A 21,509-nucleotide genomic window follows, 5' to 3' on the forward strand; every position below is an offset into this window, starting at 1 on the left:
ATGGAGTTGGAAAAGAGAGGGGTGAAAAATGGCAGGGGGTTGGGGGGGGTGCGGAACATGGAATCCATGCCACATTTATCTGTCAGGGAGAGGCAGTGGATAATCTCAACGTTTTAGACATTTTAAGAAGAGGGCATGACCAAATTTTATCACAGTCCCCAAATCAGACAAGTTTATGTGCTTTTGGTACCTTTGCTGTAACTGGGGAGCTTAGCTCAGCTTCTGAAAAAAGTTACCTGCTCTGAGCCCATTGAATAGGGGCAATTTTTCTGCCTGACAATCATGGGTGTTTTTGTTTTGTTGGTTCATTTATTTTTATCCCACTGTATCATACTCTGTTCTCACGGGACTTCCTTCTACCTGGGCTGGACCAGTCTGCTGTCTGCCTCCCAGACTGCCTCCCAGCTCCTTCCCGGGCTCTAACACCCTAGGGAAACTGCGTCAGTGTTTGGAATCCCTAGATTGCTCTAGCAGTGCAACTAGACAGATTAGGAGTTGAAGTACATTTGACAGAAAGGCAGTGCTTTGCTTTCTTCTTATGCTGCTTCCCCTTCCTCTTTTCCCAAATAGATATGTAAACACATGTATTTTCCTGTTTAAACTTAGCGAATTGGTCCTCTGCCTGTGCCTTGATTTAGCTATTGGGCTGAGCCTTGCTCCTCCCTTCCCTACTCGGATAGGAGCCACTGGGATCTGGAGCTCCAACTTCCAAATTGCAGCTGGCCTCAGGCCAGGTGACCTTTTCTTTGTAAGTTTCTTTCCTAAGCAGAGTGGGGGTGGGGGGGTTGAGGGAGCTGGGATCTGTTTGGTGTTGTGGTGGGCGGGGGGTGGGGGGGGTTGGGGGGGTAGTGAGGAAAGGAAGGGGGGTGGGAGAGAGTAAAGGGCTGTTGTTAAACAGTTTCTTACCGTAAGAGGGAGTTCAGACCTAGATCTTTCCAGTTAATCACACAACAAACTTAGCTCATCGCAATAAAAAGCAGCTCAGAGCCGACGGGCTCTTTTAGGCTCTGAGTCGGAACAGGATTCTTTCACCCAGGCATCTGCTCCAGTGGGATCCGCCAGCACACCCAGCAAGACCATGTGGGTGACCAGACTTTTGCCAGTCCTGCTGCTGCAGCACGTCCTCCTACACCTCCTCCTGCTTCCCATCGCCATCCCCTATGCAGGTTAGTTTTCTCCTTTAATATTATTATTTAACTCTTGCTAACTTTTCCTTTCCCTAACTCTCCCTTTGCCCTACTCCCAGCATCCTTCCTTAACTCAGTTTATGGTAAGGTTTTTTTTAACCTCTCATTTAGCTTTCTTTTGACATTCTTTTGCTGTTTGAAAAGCATTTAAAATGATAATTAGCATCCCTCCTGTTGTTTCCACCCACCTCCCCATTGATCCAGCCCCATCTCACTTAGCCTGATAGTCCTGGATGGTGGAATGGGGATGAAGTGGTAACACCGGCTTGGAGAAGTTTAAAGCTGATCTGAAAGGGGACAGTGATGGTCAGTACAGCAGGGACACAATTTTTTTTTTCCAGAGGCAATTTTCTACGGCAGTCCACTGTCCCACATCACTCAGTCAACATTCAGGGCCAAATTATGACTTAATACAGGTTTTCATTTGGTGAAGGCAGATTAAACTCTGAGTATATGCATGTTATAAAAATGAAAGAGAAAGCCTCTTTTCTAAGGTCTTATTCTTTCTGAGTATGGAAGCCTGCCCTTTGGAAACTGTAGTTCAAGGGAGGCAAAAATTGTGTGACTTGATTATAGCTGCAGAACTGCTCCTTTGAGTCTTTTCCTTTCTCCTCAGAATTTACAGGTTGGGAAGGAGTTGCTTGGGAGTTCATATTGCCTGGAAGTTTAGACGTTTCATTTGCTGCTTTGGAAAGTTTTCTGTTATTATCAGGGCAAGAGGAAACATCTGTATTTGGTTGTATTATCACTGTCGTGGCTGGGATGCCAACAGGAGAGGGTAGTGAGCATCAGAGGTGGGCACAGGGGAATAAAGGAATAGAATAAATGCCCAGATGGTAGACATGGCTTTTTAAAAAATAATACAGAGAACTGGCTATATTTTTTGAGATAAGTTAAATATGAAATTTATCAGACTTCTGATCTAGTTTTTGATGTAATCCAAAGGTTGAAAACACTAAGAATTTGCAAATAACAAGAAAAGTCATTCAGTCCCACCTGGCTTTCTTTGATTTTGTGATGTGTTCTTTTTGGAAGACAACACTGTGGAAAGGGTCAGTTTGAAAATATTTATGTTAGATTTCTAAAGAGATGAAAGAAAATATCAGTCTAGCAGGTTATCACCCTTGAGATGTGTTGTGTTAAAATTAATTCTTATATGACATTGCTGGTTTGGGGGATTTTGAGCCTAAATTGAAATGATGGCTAACATTTTGAGGATTTTCATTTTTAAGATTAAAATGTTGATGGGCTGAAGTAGAATATGGTTACCTGGAGTCATCTGTGCTAATACATGGGGATCGTGGTGTGGAAAACCCAAACAGTAGATCAACCATAGACAATGTCGATTTGCTTTTGGCATGCATTTTGAAGCTTTGGCAGGAGATATACATTTGTAATTATATTTCGCTTTGGCTAGTGTTGAAATGACTGCATTTCCTGAATATAGGGAGGATGGAACCCAAGAGAATGCTGCAAGCAAGAAGAAGCCAGTTGGGAATTACAGATAATAGAATAATTCCTAGAGTGGATAATGTTAAAATTGTAATCAAAAAGAGGATCTGCCTTTGTCAAGTTTATTTTGATAGTTTTTTTTAAAAAATAACATTCTTCAAAATAGAAAACATGGCTAGCCCTCTTAGAACATACAAAGAAAGTCTGTTCTTTTTTATAACATCTAACATGGAACATTGAGAACTTTGTTATTGCTGTTACTTGCTTAGGTTATACTTTTTTGATTTATCTGATGAGTCTGCATTTTTACATCCTGTGAGATAACACAATATTTAAAACAAAGTGGGTATTATAATGAGGTGACAACCAGTTATGAGCGGAATGTATTATGGAGATAGTTTTAGAAAAGTTTCAAAAAACTTGAGGAAATATTGATTGTTATAGACCCAAGCCATCTTTATAAGGAACTAGTCCACATAGGATTATCCTCCATCATCCCACCTGCACTGGATACAAATATCCAGTTCCCTCTGACAACAACAAAGGAACATTAAATGAGCCCCTATTGTCAAGGAGTCTGTGCAAGATTTACAGATGAACAAATGACAAAAAGACCTACATTTGTTGAGCAACTGTTATGGGCCTGGTTCTAAAACAAAGCTTATTTAATTCTAATAAGATTGGCATTACTGGATTGACTCATTTTACATGAGGAAACTGAAGTTAAAGATCTTAATTATTTTGTCTTATTATCTTAGATAATGGATAGAACTGAGATGCCTACCTAAATCTATGTGAACGAAATATACAATGTGCATTTTTTCCTTTTATTTATATTGAAAACAGCAGCAGTGAAATCAATCAAAACTCACTTAAAAAAATCTATTTTAGTTAGTAATACAAGGATGATTCTGTGTTAGAAGTGGTATTATGTTACGGTTGAGAGTTCATTTCTAGCTTAGAAAATCAAATAAGGTTTAGGGGGTATGTAGTACCCAAGTGGAGTATGAAAATATAGGTAGTAGTATGCTCAGTACTTAAGTCACGGAAACATAAAGTGGCTGAAGGTACTGAAATGAGTAAGAACAACAAAGGACAGGTAATCATGTAGGGGTGGTGTACTGAGTGCCTGAGGAGGAGGAGTATGACCTGGGTTTGGAAAAATAAGATAGACTGGCATGTATATGGGCTTCACAGGTGGCACAATGGTAAAGAATCCGCCTGCCAATGCAGGAGACAAAAAAGATGCAAGTTCGATCCCTGGGTTGGGAAGATCCCCTGGAGGAGCAGGAAATGGCAACCCACTCCAGTATTCCTACCTTGAAAATCCCATGAACAGAGGAACCTGGTGGACTAGAGCCCATGGGGTCACAAAAAGTCAGACATGACTGAGCGACTGAGTGCGTGGTGCATATGTATGCTTGAATATCACACTAAATTACACTGTTTTAAACATTATGGATCACAGCCAGATGGTTTTGAGTTCACAAGATACATGAATGAAGTGTGGTTGCTTTGGTTGGGGTGTGGAGGAGAACTGTAGGAATAAACAGACAATGAAGCAAGAGACCAGGAAGAGGCTGAAGGAGAAAGTGGAATGAAGTAGACAAGGAGGGAGATACCTAGGGAGGGTCCTAAACTCACACTGAACATCATTTCATTTGTAAAGCTTTTTGGAAGAGATAATTATGCTGCTTCTCAAATACTAACATTTGATTGAAATCTGATTTGATCCTTTCTTGACATCCTTACTTGTGATATTGTTCTCTTCTCTAAAGAAGGGGAGAAAATTGTCTGCTTATGAATCCAAGTCCTAGATAACAGCAGTGAAGATTTGGACTTGTTTTTATGATTTTTGCCTCTGGGAAGTAAATTTCCAGTCACCACCATTCCCTTCCATTAATTATTTGTGTACTTTCATCTTAACATCTTGCCACTTCAAGCTGTTAATCACTAATCACGTGGGTAAGTTTCTCAGAATATGTGGAGCCAGATTCCTGCTTCTTTCCACACCCTGCAAATCCTTTCCTTTGCATGATTTTCCTTTGAAGTCAATGGTTAGTCCACACAGAGAAGAAATATATGAGGTACTGAGAGAAATGAGTGTGAGGCCTGGGGACCAGAGGGAGAAATGTGTCTTTCTTCAAGCACCTTGATACATTTGACCCTACTTTCTGTTTGTAGGTTTTCACTAAGGTCCTAATGATTTCAGTTCTAAAACTGGGACTTCAGTTTCTTTAGGAAATATAGCTTTGAAAATGTTTTCCCATACTGAGGGAAGAGGGAAAAGGAGTTGCAGTTTAAAATACAGGAAAGCATGACAAAGTTGCAGTGATCTCTTACCCTTTGATTTCATTTCAGTATTTTGTTTATAAACTTCAACTAACAGTCATGCACAAAAAATAGTAGGGAAAATCTGATCCAAAGATATTTTTGAGTTTCCTCCCAAATTAAGTTTGTGTTTTAACTGTTTTTTAGTAAAACAAGCATCAGTTGTTAATACATATGGAAGAGAAAGTTGAAAGCATTTTCAGCAAAGGAATTTTATTTTCAGATGCTGTTTTTGAATGACTCCTGTTTTGAATTTTTCTTTTATTGAAGAGGGAATTAATTTATAGATGTGTGGATTACATGATGTACAACTAGCTTGAACTTTGCAGTTTTGAGTAATCATTTACTGATCTAGTAGAGATGACTGAATTATAAGGGAAAGGTTCTAAGTCATTAGAAATAAAGAGTGGAAAGGGAATCCTAGTATCTGGTTCTGATTGCCTCTGATTAGCTTTGTAACCCCAGACAAGCTTTTCTCTCCTATTTATTATCTAGTAAAGGGAAATCATAGATTTATTTGTTTTTCAGGATACTTTTTGATCTTTAGATGAAAGGTAGTGATCGAAAGTTTGTCAGCAAGCAAGAGTAGACTATTTTTATGAGGTATAGCCACACATTAACACATTTCTATAGGACAACTGAGGATCTGCAGAATTAAACATAACCAATGATCCCACAGAAACTACTTTTCTCTATAGTCATCCTCAATGCCTGCCTTCTGTTGTCTGGTTCTGAGAAAACAAAACACAGCACTGACCAGGGGTTCTATTTTTGTAATTAGTAAAATGTATATCTGAACTCAGTGTTTGTCTTACACTTTTTAAATTTAGTTTTACATTCTTCTCTCACACTTAAACATATGTAATAAATGCAATATACATTAGGCCAATTTAAATTCTATACTTTTAGTTAATTTAATTGATTATATATATGTATGCATATTACATATTTTTTCCATTTTGGTAACAGTTTTTTGAATACATTTTTTGCATCCATTCCTATTTGTTTCTAAGAAATATTCCAATTTATACAGGAATTCAGATGATTTTTATGAAATCATCTGAAGAAATAGTGCACCTATGAAATAGTGCACTAAGGTCAAAAGAAGGAAAAACTCTTAGTGGTGAAACTTATCTCCCATTAACATGGTCATGTGGCAGAAATCAAAATTTGAAAGAATAATTCCACTTCTTAGCTTGGGAGAACAACAGTTTCTTCTCTTATGCCAGAAATTAAAGGATGAAATTTCAAAAACAAAAGTAAAATTTTGCATATTCATCACATTTCATAATCCAAATTGACTTCCAAATGATTATAGTTTAAATCACTCCTTTTAGTTCAACTATAACTTTTATTTTGTATCAATAGATTGAATAATGGGATATTAGCATTTAAGGTAATAAAACAAAGTCACTTGGCAAGTCAATAAGAATGCCAGAATTATCATCAGTCTGCCAACATTATGCAAGGCATTTGGTCCACACTCAATGAATAACATGTTGATAGATTATTTGGTTGACTGAGTTTCTATGTTAAAATGTCTTCTAAATCATATCTCTCCTACCATAGCCATTTCATCTTGTAGGGCAAAGAAAAGTTGAAGAAAAGAAAAGAAAAGAAAATGTAAGCATTATTATAGAAATTAGTTCCAGTCTTTTGGGGATTGTGTTCTGGAGTTTTCAAAGAGAACCAGAAATTCAGAGGAATTCATGTTTTCTCTTGTTTATTGTGGACTTTGGGTTAGAATAGATATTAGTGAGTAGCATTTGCATGTTTAATAAAACAACTGGAGCTAGTGGTTGCTGGCAAGCTTCAGAGTATGATGCCATTCTTGTTATCTCACTCTGTTAAGCCATATTTCCAAATTTTCTGCACAAAAATTTTTATCCTCTTTTCTCGACACATTTGACCATGTTTAAAGACTGGAAATAATTTCTTGTTCTGACATGCAAGTTATTTCTCTATTGATAGCTTTAACCAAATCTTCAGAAACTATTTGCAAGCCATATTTTCATATACTTTCTTAGCGAGCCTTAGAGGAAGATGGCATTGTAAGTGTTTAAGAGTGGGGGTTCTGAATCCAGGCAGCTGGATTTTGAATAAGATCTTCTAAGTTGTCAGTTTTCCCCTGTATCTTGGTTTCTTTATCTTAAAAATTTTTTGCTACCTTTGTTATAAGGGTATTTGAAAGTTGGACAGGCAGGGGAGGGGCGCAGTTATGTCCATCCTTTATAAAATAGCTGCAATCTCTTAGACAATTTGATCCTCATTGTGAAGAGGAGATTATCATTTCCTATCATTAGAGACCAGGTAACTTTGGATAAATTAAGAATGAAGAAGTAAGTTCTTCATATTCCAAAATTATTCAAAGATTAAGTCTCTTGGGATGTTTTGGCTCTGCTCTTTGGGTTTTTAGTAGGAGGCTTCATGTATCTAGGGGCCTGGTAGAATACTATGATGAAGAAAAATGATATTGCTTCATTAAGTGATGAAGTTTTACATTCGTTTGATTTATAGCGTTTGGCTTTATTTCAAAACAAACAGTTCAGCGATACTAAGAAACAGTGCCCCCAAACACAGAAAACACTTATGTAGGAAATGAGAAAGACTAAAATATGAATAGAATGAAATATTTTAAAGAGCAAATCAAGTATTTATCCAGTGCACCATTTTTAAGAAGTTTCTCACCTGTCATTGAATTGGCTTATCTAATTAGTATTAATACCATAAGTTACATAAGATCAATTGTAGAAAGAAATGACAAATTAAATTATAGAACATGATATGATATGATATGCCCTGGCACTTCCTTTCATACTGTTTGGAGAATATCATGTTACTCATTTCTTAAGAGTGAACTCTGTCCTAATTTTTAAAAGCATCCTTCATTTGAAAGAATGTAGATAAGTGACTCTGTATGAGAAGTTATTTTTTCTTCACAATTAAGTATTCCTTTCTTGCTCTTAATTATCTGAGAGTATCATTCCCCATATCACTCTGCCTCCAAGCCCTGGAGGTCTGGTATGTTGTCAAAATCACTATCTTGTAGATGATTCTTAAAGGATATTTTACTATATGACCCTTAAAATATTTTCCCCTATGTTTTAAAAAAAATTATTATTATTAATAGAAGGACAGAAGAAAAGAAGAAACACACTTCATGAATTCAAAAGGTCAGCAAAGACTACTCTAATTAAAGAGGACCCATTACTGAAGATAAAAACAAAAAAAATGAACACTGCAGACCAATGTGCCAATAGATGTATTAGGAATAAAGGACTTCCATTCACTTGCAAGTAAGTTGCTTCATTTTGTTCTTAGAATAATTTTCCAAATATAGAATGTGCTCATTATCATCATCGGTTTTGTATTCAATGGGATGTGCTCTTAAAATTATAAGCTTGATTTTAGTTTTAACTCATTACAACAGAAGACTTAGCTCTCACTTGATGGAAATATGTTTAAGGGAGAACACATGACCAAAGATTGTTTAGAATTAGTGGCTTTAGTTATGGAATTTGTATTTTCTCATTTTATGAACAATTGAACTTTAGGAACTAAAATTCGATTAACTTTTTATTTCTAATATTTTAAAATATTCTATTCAGAGTAAACTTTTTCTTTTTTTTCTCACAAGAGGAGTGGAGGAATTTTCAGGATATAAATTGGGCAACAGTCAAAACTTATTGGAACTTATTGTCTTTAGGGATAGAAATAAAAAGTGTTGATATAATTAGATAAAAACCCTAGGGGTATTGCTGTTAGCAGGAAAAGCTTAAACAGCCTCTTAAAGTAGTTAGGAGGTAGTGTGATGAAGTTTTAGATAAAAAGTGATGGAGCAATTCAAAGAGGCATGAGGGCACTCAAATGGGGAGTTTTCTTTTCTTTTGAAAGTTCTTCTGAAACCTCCCAGGAAAATTCCTTACCACTTTGTCAGTACTCTCAGAGCATAAAACTTGGAGTTTGGGGCCATGAAGGTGACAATTTCTTCTGAATAGTCTTCCGAATTGCCCGTAGAAAATTCATGTCCTAGTTCTTCGAAAAATATTCCCTCCCCTCACTTTCCACTGTTTTATTCCCTCTTTCATTCCATTTCAACAGCATTGCACAGGGCCGCCTGTCACTTTTGAAGTCTACTCTATTACATTTGGGTTGTGACACATGATGTGAACACAGATTTTAGGAATGTCATGGCAAGAATTCCTATATTCAAATTGCCTTTCTCAGAAATAAGTGTTATGGGTCTGAGGAGAAAGGACATGGTCAGAGGAAGTCTTCCATAGATTTAGTGGGAAGACAGACTATCTCTTTTCTTTTCATTTATATCTCCTCTAGAAGTATTCTTATAGCAGCCAAATTGCCACTTACAGGGAGATATTTCCTGGCACGGGGAGTGGGGAATTAACTTTGCAAGTAATTCCTATGATAATTCCATCTTTCTCTGACTTTCTTAGGAAAGTCTTGAGATTTAAAAAAAAAATAGAGAAAACTACTCTCAATCAACATCTCAGCTGTGTAGATTTATGGAGATGTTCTTACAGCAATTGAGGAGGTTGGATTTATTTTATTTTTCCCTCTCAGGGTTAGAAGGGCAGGGCAAAAGGAATGGGAGAAGAACCATATCTCACTGTTGATTTTTAACTTTGAATCTGAAAATGTACTCTCCTGGCTCCACAAGTAAGGAAAGTATTGCTAAGCCTCAATTTTTACACTAGTCAGCCCTTTGGCTAGGAAAAAACAAAACAGACTTCCCTTTGTTTTATTTAGGAGAAACTAAAATGATTTTGTTGTGTTGGAGAAGACATGTGACCTGATTAATAAATCTCTACATACCCCATGTGTATGAGGTTTCACACTTTTCTACCATACTCTGGTTGAGTTACATTTAGTCATCAAATTTAAGCCAACCTGTGCAGAAAACCACATGTAGTAAATACCAATGTACAGTCAAAGTTCTCTGCTCAGAAATGGTGTCATCCTTCACACTTGTCTATCCTAAATATATATAGGCGTCCAGGTAGCACTAGTGGAAAAGAACCTACCTGCTAATGCAGGAGAAGTAAGAGACATGGGTTTGATCCCTGGGTTGCAGAGGTCCCCTGGAAGAGGGCAGGACAACCTGCTCCAGTGTTCTTGCCTGAAGAATGCCATGGGCATAGGAGCTTGGCAGGTTACAGTCCATTAGGTCACAAAGAGTTGGACACAACTGAAGTGACTTAGCATGCACTTCAACAATATGTGAACTGCAAACTTCCAGATGTTCAAGCAGGTTTTAGAAAAGACAGAGGAACCAGAGATCAAATTGCCAACATCCGCTGGATCATCAAAAACGCAAGAGAGTTCCAGAAAAACATCTATTTCTGCTTTATTGACTATGCCAAAGCCTTTGACTGTGTGGATCACAACAAACTGTGGAAAATTCTGAAAGAGATGGGAATACCAGACCACCTGACCTGCCTCCTGAGAAACCTGTATGCAGGTAAGGAAGCAACAGTTAGAACTGGACATGGAACAACAGACTGGTTCCAAATAGGAAAAGGAGTATGTCAAGGCTGTATATTGTCACCCTGCTTATTTAACTTGTATGCAGAGTACATCATGAGAAACACTGGGCTGGATGAAGCACAAGCTGGAATCAAGATTGCCGGGAGAAATATCAATAACCTCAGATATGCGGATGACACCACCCTTATGGCAGAAAGTGAAGAACTAAAGAGCATCTTGATGAAAGTGAAAGAGGAGCATTAAAAAGTTGGCTTAAAGCTCAACGTTCAGAAAACTAAGATCATGGCATCTGGTCCCATCTCTTCATGGCAAATAAATGGGGAAACGGTGGAAACAGTGGCGGACTTTATTTTTTGGAGCTCCAAAATCACTGCAGATGGTGACTGCAGCCGTGAAATTAAAAGACATTTACTCCTTGGAAGGAAAGTTATGACCAACCTAGACAGCATGTTAAAAAGCAGAGACATTACTTTGCCAACAAAGGTCCATCTCGTCAAGGTTACGGTTTTTCCAGTGGTCATGTATGGATGTGAAATTTGGGCTATAAAGGAAGCTGAGCGCTGATGAATTGATGTTTTCGAACTATGGTGTTGAAGACTCTTGAGAGTCCCTTGGACTGCAAGGAGATCCAACCAATCCATCCTAAAAGGAGATCAGTCCTGAGTGTTTATTGGAAGGACTGATGCTGAAGCTCAAAGTCCAATACTTTGGCCACCTGGTGTGAAGAACTGACTCATTTGAAAAGACCCTGATGCTGGGAAAGATTGAAGGTGGGAGGAGAAGGGGACGACTGAGGATAAGATGGGTGGATGGAATCACCAACTCAATGGATATGAGTTTGGGTATACTCTGGGAGTTGGTGATGGACAGGGAGGCCTGGCTTGCTGCAGTCCATGGGGTCGCAAAGAGTCGGACACGACTAAGCAACTGAACTGATACACACACACACACACACACACACACACACACACACACACACACACACACACCTATTTAATATATTTAGTGATTCCATTCAGAATTGAATGGACATATTGTAATACGCTAAAAGTAAGTTCTTCATGAATTGAAGATCTTTTCTTGCAGCTTGTAACATGAACTAGAATCATTAAAAAAACAATGGTAAATACACAGAAATGTTTGGAAAATACCAACAATGCTGTGTGAAAGCATCTGTGATTCGGTGGGCATGAGGTGGAAGTCTCAAACACTGTTTCCTCTTGAGAGAGTGTCAACAATACCGATTTTATAGAGACTGAAAATATTTTTTTGCTGTATGAGAAAGATGACCAGAATGCCTGATTCTAAGCTTTTCAGAAAATTTATGTTCAAGAACTGACTCAACAGATGAAAATTTCTAACTATGACTGAGTAAATGGTATTGTAATTGCACTCCTGCCATAACTCAACAAAATGAATTCTTGAAAGGAAGATGGTAGTTAAAAATATGAATAAGATAAAGACTCCTAAAATCAAACTTAAAAGAAGATATTCAATTCATGGAATTTGTTAGCTTGGATCCAGTCCATATAGAGGTGTAAAATGATATGAGCAAAAACAGTTTTCTGAGCATATATGAATTGCAATGGATTGTGAGAAAAGGGTGAATGAAATAGGCAATCTTACATGTTCTTGATGGGGTTCAATGAGTCACCTGCTACTTATGTCAAATCCATATTATTGACAGAAAATAGTTTATGTATGTGTGGTCCGTTTTAATTTTTATATGAAATTAAGTGGCACGTATTTGATTATGTAATTTTAAGATTTCTTTTTAGGTGTTTGTTTAGTTTTTTATCTTCATATGTATTCTTTATCTAATTATTACAGTTTCAAAGTCATTTAACACTCTCTCCCTAACACTCTACAATAGGGAAATGTAACACGTATTGCATAAGTTTACTATCTACCAGATCAAAATTCAAATCTATCATTAGTCAGTTTTTCTCTTATTGTTATTTCTTATCAGTTGCAATGATATATTTTTATGTTTGTTCTCTAATGCTATTACAGGTATAAAATGTTCTTGTAGGTGGATATTTGAAAATGTCTACATGTAAACCAAAGCACAGAGTTTATACATATAATTTTTTTAAGTTATTTAGCTATAGACTAAAATGTACTATGTAAAAATATGAAATAATAGATAAAATATTTTAAATAATTATATAGCATCTTTTTAAAATTTGTTTTATAAAAGTTATTTCCCCTCATTTAAAATTATTTAAAAGCTGTTGAAATGTTAAGAAATAAGTGACTAACTTGAACTATCTCAAATTGCAAGAAAATTGTGGTTTCAAAATATATGGCCTGGGAGTAAAAAAATCTTTATTTATTCTTAGAAAATTTGTGTATTTCTCTTAATTTGATGCTTATACATGGTGGCATTATAGTTAGCATGAACATGGTAAGAAGGACTTTTAATATTATTTCTTAATGGAAAGAAAATAATTCAGAGTTCTAACTTGATTTTTTGTATTGTAAAAAATGGTAACACTTAATGTGTTGAAAATTTTAAGTACTTTACTATTCTCAGTTAAGGGATTTTTGTATTTATAATTCTGCTTTAGAAACATATTTTTTTTAGAAATACATTTTCTAGTGAGCAACAAAATTCCAATATCATACTTAGATGTAGGAATGATGATTTTAAGAGTTAACACATTTTAGTTATTTTTGTCAAGATGATATATCAGAAGCATATTCTCTATTATATTAATAGTTTAAAAATTAAAAATGCTTATGCAAGCAAATCTATTTAGGAAATATTGACTTATATAAAGCTAACTAATAGTGGGATTTTCATAGCCTTTATTGTTTCTATGCTTCATAACTCAACAAGAAAGGATGTTGTATGTAAAATTCCCCAAACATTTGGGGGGTTTCATTTCAAATCCTTCGCTAGCAGGATCTCTTGGGGTTGTGATTTGTCTATTGCATTTTAGGACATGTCAGTTTAGAAAGTGCTTTTTATAATTATAAACTTTGGAAATTAATCATGATATTTCAAATATAATCATTTGTATATAACCACAAATAAACCTTCCAACTTTCTGTGTACTTGCAAAAATAATAAAATCTTCATAAATAAGCCAAGTAATTGTGCTGTATATTGATTGTGCTTGTTGAAGCCCTCATTTTTCTACATTTCATGTAGAATAACATGACACCATTTCAAATTTTACTCTATCTGGTATTTAAATCTACAGCTATAAAAATTTAATTTTGTTCTGTCTCATCTTGCTATCAAAATTGTAGGTTCAAATATCCTTGTTTCTGTATACATAATAATTCATCTGTTTTTCTATTATCTTCCTTGGTTAAACCATGTACCTGTTCTTTAAAAGCTGTATAAATAGTAGTATTCCTTCTTTTCATTCAGATATTTTTTTCAGGGCCTTTGTTTTTGATAAAGCAAGAAAACGATGCCTCTGGTTCCCTTTCAATAGCATGTCAAGTGGAGTAAAAAAAGAGTTTGGCCATGAATTTGACCTCTATGAAAACAAAGGTAACTGGCTTTTCTCTAAATATTTCATAATGAAATAAAGTATAAAGTATATGTAATTACCTGCCACAGTTCTCTTTCTAACTGATTTTTCCATCATATCCTGATCTGTAGTCGATTCATGCATTAAGACAGATGACACTAACACCTTGACGGTTTTCAGTGTGGCACTTTAAAAAGAGCTTTTCCCAAAATTTCCATAATTAGATTACCCCCTCTTTCTTTGTTTATTTCTAGTAATATCTCCTGGGACTGATATTCTCCACATTTATTTTACAATGTTCCACCTTAAGTTATTAGTTTAAGATGTTTTATATATTTATATTAGTTTCAGATATTTTATATATATAAATATATAAATGTATATTTGTACAGTATTCTAAGTTTTAACAACTTTTTTTCTAATAACTAAATTTTAATCTATGGATAATTTAAATTATTAGAATAATAATAAAATGTGGAGGATTTGAAAACTTAATTGGATCTATTGCAGTTATATACTTTAAAAAAATATTTAAAAGAATTGAGACCGTATTATTTATTAATTTGTCTATTCTGGTAATTTGATACTGTATTCTCAAGGTATTTCAGTTCAGTTCAGTTCAGTTCAGTTGCTCAGTCGTGTCTGACTCTTTGCAACCCCATGAATCGCAGCACGCCAGGCTTCCCTGTCCATCATCAACTCCCAGAGTTTACCCAAACCCATGTCCATTGAGTCGGTGATGCCATCCAACCATCTCATCCTCTGTCATCCCCTTCTCCTCCTGCCCCCAATCCTTCCCAGCATTAGGGTCTTTTCCAATAAATCAACTCTTCGCATGAGGTGGCCAAAGTATTGGAGTTTCAGCTTCAACATCAGTCCTTCCAATGAACACCCAGGACTGATCTCCTTTAGGACCGACTGGCTGGATCTTCTTGCAGTCCAAGGGACTCTCAAGAGTCTTCTCCAACACCACAGTTCAAAAGCATCAATTTTTCGGTGCTCAGCTTTCTTCACCATCCAACTCTCACATCCATACATGACCACTGGAAAAACCATAGCCTTGACTAGATGGACCTTTGTTGGCAAAATAATGTCTCTGCTTTTCAATATGCTGTCTAGGTTGGTCATAACCTTCCTTCCAAGGAGTAAGCGTCTTTTAATTTCATGGCTGCAATCACCATCAGCAGTGATTTTGCAGCCCAAAAAAATAAAGTCAGCCACTGTTTCCACTGTTTCCCCATCTATTTCCCATGAAGTGATGGGACCATATGCCATGATCTTAGTTTTCTGAACGTTGAGCTTTAAGCCAACTTTTTAATGCTCCTCTTTCACTTTCATCAAGAGGCTCTTTAATTCTTCTTCACTTTCTGCCATAAGGGTGGTGTCATCTGCATATCTGAGGTTGCTGATATTTCTCCCGGCAATCTTGATTCCAGCTTGTGTTTCTTCCAGCCCAGCGTTTCTCATGATATACTCTGCATATAAGTTAAATAAGCAGGGTGACAATATACAGCCTTGACCTACTCCTTGTTCCATGTCCAGTTCTAACTGTTGCTTCCTGATCTACATACAGGTTTCTCAAGAGACAGGTCAGATGGTCTGGTATTCCCAATTCTTTTCAGAATTTTCCACAGATTATTGTGATCAGCAGATTTATATCAATAAAATAATCTCTCATCACACAAAATAATAATCATGAATTATGTTTATGATATATTATGTGTTTGAATTTTAATATTTTGTTATACTTTCGTAAATTTAGTTTTTTAGTAACACGCATAGACATTTCTTTGTTAATAGGGAAAATGCTTAGATTACAGTAAAATTAATTCATGTTAGAAAATAAGATGATCTCTATAAACCCTAATAATTCTATAAATCCTAAACATGATTCATAATCTAGTGTAAAACCATCCTCAGTCTTCTAGGTTGCTAACTGAATACACTGTTATTTGATAAGAATATACAGCTTGTTTCTATTTGATTGTCCTATAATTTAGCAGCCGATCTGTTAGAAAAAATATGGAAAATAATAATCAGCATAATGTAATTGTCACATACACATACACAAAAAGCCACACAATTTTACTGACATAAAGACAAATCAATAGCATTGACATATATACACTACCATGTGTAAGCTAGATAGCTAGTTGGAAGCTGCGGTATAGTACAGGGAGTCCAACCTGGTGCTCTGTGATGACCTACAGGGAGGGGATATATACATACATATATATATATATATATATACACATATATATACATACATACACTTATGGCTCATTTGCATTATTGTATAGCAGAAACCAACACAACTTTGTAAATCAATTATCCTCTAATTTAAAAAAAAGGAATCAGATCATTTATATCAAAATAATCAGTTATTTCCATTACCTCAACGAAACTGCTTGAATTCAAATAGGTTTACAAATTTTTATTTTTAATATTTTCTTAAAATGGTCTCTGCACTTAAGCAAATAATTGTGCCAAATTAAATTTGCCTCGTCAATTGAGTATATAGAATAATCTACGTTAAACAGGTAGACTAATCTCTATACTTTCCCAGGTGTATACTCACAAAATTAAAACTTCTCAATGGTCTGTTGTTTGTTTGTTTGTTTGCTTTGGATTACTCTAAATGCATTATTTTGAAAATATTAGTAGAAGTTTTAGGCAAGAAATTTCAGTATTTGTGGTGGTTTATAAGCATTAATTACTTAAACATTCAAATGGAATTTTATAATTTTAATATATACAGCATATGTTACACATGGTTATAACATTTTTCTCTGCTTTCTTTTGATAGACTACATTAGAAACTGTATCATTGGTAAAGGCGGTAGCTACAAGGGAACGGTATCTATCACTAAAAGTGGCATCAAATGCCAGCCCTGGAATTCCATGATACCACACGAACACAGGTAAGACTAGCAGGAAGGAAAGAGGATAGAGCCTTTCTTGGACAGGTCTGTTAGCAGGTCCAGGTTAGTCCTTCCGATTAATCCTACAGTTCTGTAATAGTTTAGCCAACTTTGCTGAAGTGTATTAGTCTAAGGCTTATCTGAATTAATAACTGGTATTTAGCCAAAGAATAAAAAAAATATATCATTAAGATGTAGCCTAACATTATTTCACCTCAAAATCTCAATTTATAGATCTTGGTGTTTGGGAAGAAATATTAAAAAAGTAATACATTTTTTTCCCCTCTCTTTGCCTGTGAGAAGGCGCAGCACTCTGCAGCTGGAGTGGAGAGGTTGCCTGTGCTAAGTTGGAGATGGAGCAAATTCTGATCTTCCCCAGGGGCCGAATGTTGTTTAACCATGGTGGTTCTCAAACTTGGCTGCACATTAAAATCGCTAAAAGCCCTTAATGAATCCTACCACTTGGGTGTCAATACAGACTAATTAAATCAGAATCTTTTGGGGGAAATAACCCAGGCACTAGTTTTTCTATAAAGCTTTGCTAAAAATTCGTGTCTCAGATGACCACCTTTCCCATTTCACCTAGCACCTAATGACTGGAGAAAACTTCTTATTCCTTGGAAATTAAATGTCTATAGTTAAGAGAAGGATTGTGTTCATTATAACAGATGAATGCTATTTAAAGATGAGTAAATATAATATCCATAGGCTCATTAGTCTGAGAGTTTTAATCATCATGGAGGAGAAACATATCTACTCATTAGAGAGCTATGTATAGCCAAAGTTTTTCAAGGCTTATTTTGGAAATAATTGTAACAGGAACTAGTTTAAAATAGCTCTACCTGGTTATTAGATGCACTGGAAGATTTAGATTACCATGTGCCTAGTATCTTGCTAAACAGTGTACCTAGGTTATCTCATTTAATCCTCTCAAGAACCACCTGTGTGCTCGGTCACTAAGTCGTGTCTGACTCTTTGAGGCCCCATAGACTGTAGCCTGCCAGACTCCTCAGCCCATGGAATTTTCTAGGCAATAATACTGGAGCGGGGTACCATTTCCTACTCCAGGGGATCTTCCCAACCCAGGGATCGAACCCATGTCTCTTGTGTCTCCTGCATTGGCAGGTGAATTCTTTACCACTAGCACCACCTGGAAAGCCCCCAAGAACCACATAGTAGGTGATTTTATTAGTTCTATTTTTTATATGGTTAAACCAAATGGCAAAGATCTTAGTAAGTTTTCGAAGTCACACACAGCTAGCAAGTGGTATATCCAGAATCTGAGGCCTGCCAGTGCCACTCTAAAACCTGTGCTTTTAACAACTCTAGGGCCTTAAACACTCAGCAAATCAGAAGGATACATGCTGTGACTTCTTTGTGCAATAGTGGTAACTGCCTTGCCTTGATGAACTCACTTTATTCATTTTCATTCGTGTGGTGGGGAATAACCATGCAAGATGATTTTACTTCAGTAAACAGAGACAGAGTTCATTGGTCCACATATAAAGAAAAAGAGTTGGTTGGTCTATACTGGGATGAAACCTTTGATGTTGGTCTAATTAATGCCAACCAGCAAGCGTCCAAGTGGATCAGCTTTACAGTGTTTCAATAACAGAAAGCAGCTAATTATTTTTGTCAAATTCATTACTTATAATTATGCATGCTGCTGCTAAGTCACGTCAGTCATGTCTGACTCTGTGCGACTCCATAGACGACAGCCCACCAGGCTCCCCCGTCCCTGGGATTCTCCAGGCAAGAACACTGGAGTGAAAGTAAAGTCGCTTAGTCGTGTCCAACTCTTTGTGACCCCATGGACTGTAGCCTACCAAGCTCCTCCGTCCTTGGGATTTTCCAGGCAAGAGTACTGGAGTGGGTTGCCATTTTCTTCTTCAATAATTATGCATGAATACCTCCAAAAATAGTTTTATCATTATAGTACAAAACAAACAATATAATTGGTTTTGTCCTCTCATAGGATTTGCATGGTGTCAGTGCCTGCATAGTGAAAACATTTTGCTTAAATGGATGGATCTAAGAATTTCGTGAACAAAGGAATAGTGTTTGAAATCAATCCTACTATAGTCGAGGAGAGCACACTGGACTGACCCAGTGAAGGTCTTATTTCAACCCAAATTCTCTATGATTGTGATTCTCTGCTACAGGAATACATGTGAAATAGATCTCCCTGGGAACTAGCTTCCCAGTCCAATCAGCTATTTTATCAACAAACATTTCCTTGTGATATAGAGCTTGAAGGAAGAGAAGACTTCGTAGGTTAATCAATTTTTTGTATTCAATGGGAGCAACACATTTTCATCAATTAGCAGCTATCTACATGATAGGTTAACACTTTTAAAGTGATAACTAAAGATTAATTGTATGAAAAGTGGAAATATAAATATATACCTATATATGTCTCTGTCTAGAAGGGTGATTTATTGTCGACTCCTTAAATTGAAATATTTTACAAGTGGCTTAATGGGAAGATGATGATAGATGATGAAATTAGTATAGAAGCTTAACAAGAAAATCAGGTGACCTGATATCTCCATCTGTATCCTTCACTGGCCACCCAGCATTCATTAAGGAAGCAGGTGATGGAATGGATCAAGTTTCCTATAAACACAATTCATGTTAAAAGAAAAGAAAAAGTGGCTAGCACCCAGAGGATCTAATTTATATTTCCAAGTATATTTGGATATAAATCAATTTTATATATTCTTTCACTTATCTCTCTAAAAATAAAGCTTTGCTCATAAGGACAAAGAACCAAAAATAGTATGCATGTGAGTAAAAGTTTATTACAGAGCCTATTGCCTGGCACAGGGCATGTGTGTAATAGATTTTCATAAATATGTGTTGAATGAATACATAAGTACAAAGAACAAGGTTAGGCTTCATTACTTGGTCAAGTATGACATGTAAAAGAAAAGCACACTAAAAACCTCAGAACACTAAAGAATGCCAGTTAAGTTGGGTAAAAGTTATATATACCAAAGAATGAAGAGAAGAGATGACCCAGATTGCTCTTTACCCTGCGAGTCCTAAAGAGGAGTTTAATGTACACTGATACAGGATTGTGGAAAGCAGCACATATTTTTCTCTTCATTTTTCATTTTTATTAACTCTGTTGGGAAAACTTTATTCTTTTAACCATATCTATTTTAGATTTTTACTTTATCTCTTTTCCTTCCTACTTGCATCTTTCCTACTAAACTGTTGACTTATGCGTTCATTACTTCTTCACAGCTTCTTTTTCACTTTACAAATCTACTGGAAAGGTATATGTTTGTGTATGTGCAGTGTATATATGTATGTGTTGTGTGTGTGCGTGTGTGTGTGTGTAACAAAAATCTCTAAAACTTCAGTTATTTTATATGTGTGCATTTAACGTGTTAAATCATTACTTAGCTTTTTAAACTTAATACATAAAATGATAAAAAATAAAGGACCTTATAATAATCTAATTCACTCCATTCATTTTGTAAGTCACGTTGAAAACCCAAAAAGCAAGTAAATTGCCTAAGGACTAGTGTTGTCTACTAGTTGAGTGATATATATAGGGCAACTATGTAGATTTTCATGATTAACAATAACCTATTCTTATTATAATATGCCAAACTTTTAAGAAAGTAGAGTTATAGGGGGGTTTTCTTAGGTAGATTTGGTTAAAGCAGTGCTTTATGAAAAAAATATAAAGTAAAATTCAGTTTTGATTCTATCAGAAAAATGAGCATTTCATTATAAATTTACTATGACAAATTGGATAACTGGCAAAAATGAAAGGAAAATACATTTCATGCAATGGCACAAAGATTATCTTAAGTTATTCTGGAATAATAGAGCTAAAACTAAGACAAAAGATGACATTGTTTTCTTTTAAAATTAAATACTGTTAAGAACTGTAAAGTCATGATAAACTTTAATTATAATTTGTGTCAATCATAAGACCAAATGTTTAATTATTATTCCCCAGTATTTAAAATGCTAGTGCAATAAAAATATAAACTATTTTGACATTTCATAATGTTAATGATAATTAATTGATATCTTGAAATTGTTTAGTTAGTAGTAAGTCTCTTAGACTATTTTTGACCAATAATTTATACTTTCTGAGGACTTTGTTGTATTTCATGTCCAAATTAAATGATTTCTTTGCAAAATGTTGCTTGGTACCCAAGGCATGTTCCTATTTATTGTGTGCTACAGCATAATGAGAAATCATTATCTCTTAACTAAAAGTTTAAGTGCATAGGAAACATATTTGAATGGCATTTACTGACAGACTAAAAGCTTTGGATTTGACAGTAGTTTAAGTACCATTTAGAACTCAGAGATCAGTAAAAGTAGAAATTAAGCTTTATGGAAAAAATTGTACTGAATATTGAAAATGCAGTTGGATTTTCAAAAAAGTGCTTACTAATGTTACCTACAGATGTTTATTGTTTACTTATGCTATTTTTGTGTGCAGTCTAGGAGATACATGCAGTATCACTGAAGCCAACGTCACAAGCAGTACAAAAGAATCAAAATGAGCTTTGGGACTTTTCTGCTTTTATGTTGAAATACTTTATGCTGATAACAAAATTATAACTAGGGCATTAGAAATTTTAAACAAGGGTACT

The 21,509-nt window shown here is 35.6% G+C and overlaps 1 protein-coding gene across 3 annotated transcripts in view; it reads left to right on the plus strand.

Annotated features, from left to right (window-relative positions):
• The first annotated feature begins 482 nt into the window (after positions 1 to 482).
• Positions 483 to 21,509, plus strand: part of HGF (hepatocyte growth factor) — an 84,216-nt gene continuing 63,189 nt past the window's right edge. For 2 of the 3 annotated variants that reach the window (XM_081535617.1, XM_081535618.1), the window contains exons 1-4: positions 823 to 1,166; positions 8,101 to 8,266; positions 13,871 to 13,983; positions 16,770 to 16,884. In XM_081535617.1, coding sequence (XP_081391743.1) covers positions 1,079 to 1,166; positions 8,101 to 8,266; positions 13,871 to 13,983; positions 16,770 to 16,884 — 482 coding nt within the window. In that variant the 5' untranslated portion in view covers positions 823 to 1,078. Of the gene's footprint in view, positions 749 to 822; positions 1,167 to 8,100; positions 8,267 to 13,870; positions 13,984 to 16,769; positions 16,885 to 21,509 lie in introns of those variants that run through there. The other variant, XM_081535616.1, reaches the window with a different exon arrangement.

Source organism: Giraffa tippelskirchi, chromosome 10 (genome assembly GCF_054371585.1).
Source record: "Giraffa tippelskirchi isolate mGirTip1 chromosome 10, T2T-mGirTip1v1.2.pri, whole genome shotgun sequence".
In the NCBI taxonomy this organism is placed as follows: Eukaryota; Metazoa; Chordata; class Mammalia; order Artiodactyla; family Giraffidae; genus Giraffa; species Giraffa tippelskirchi.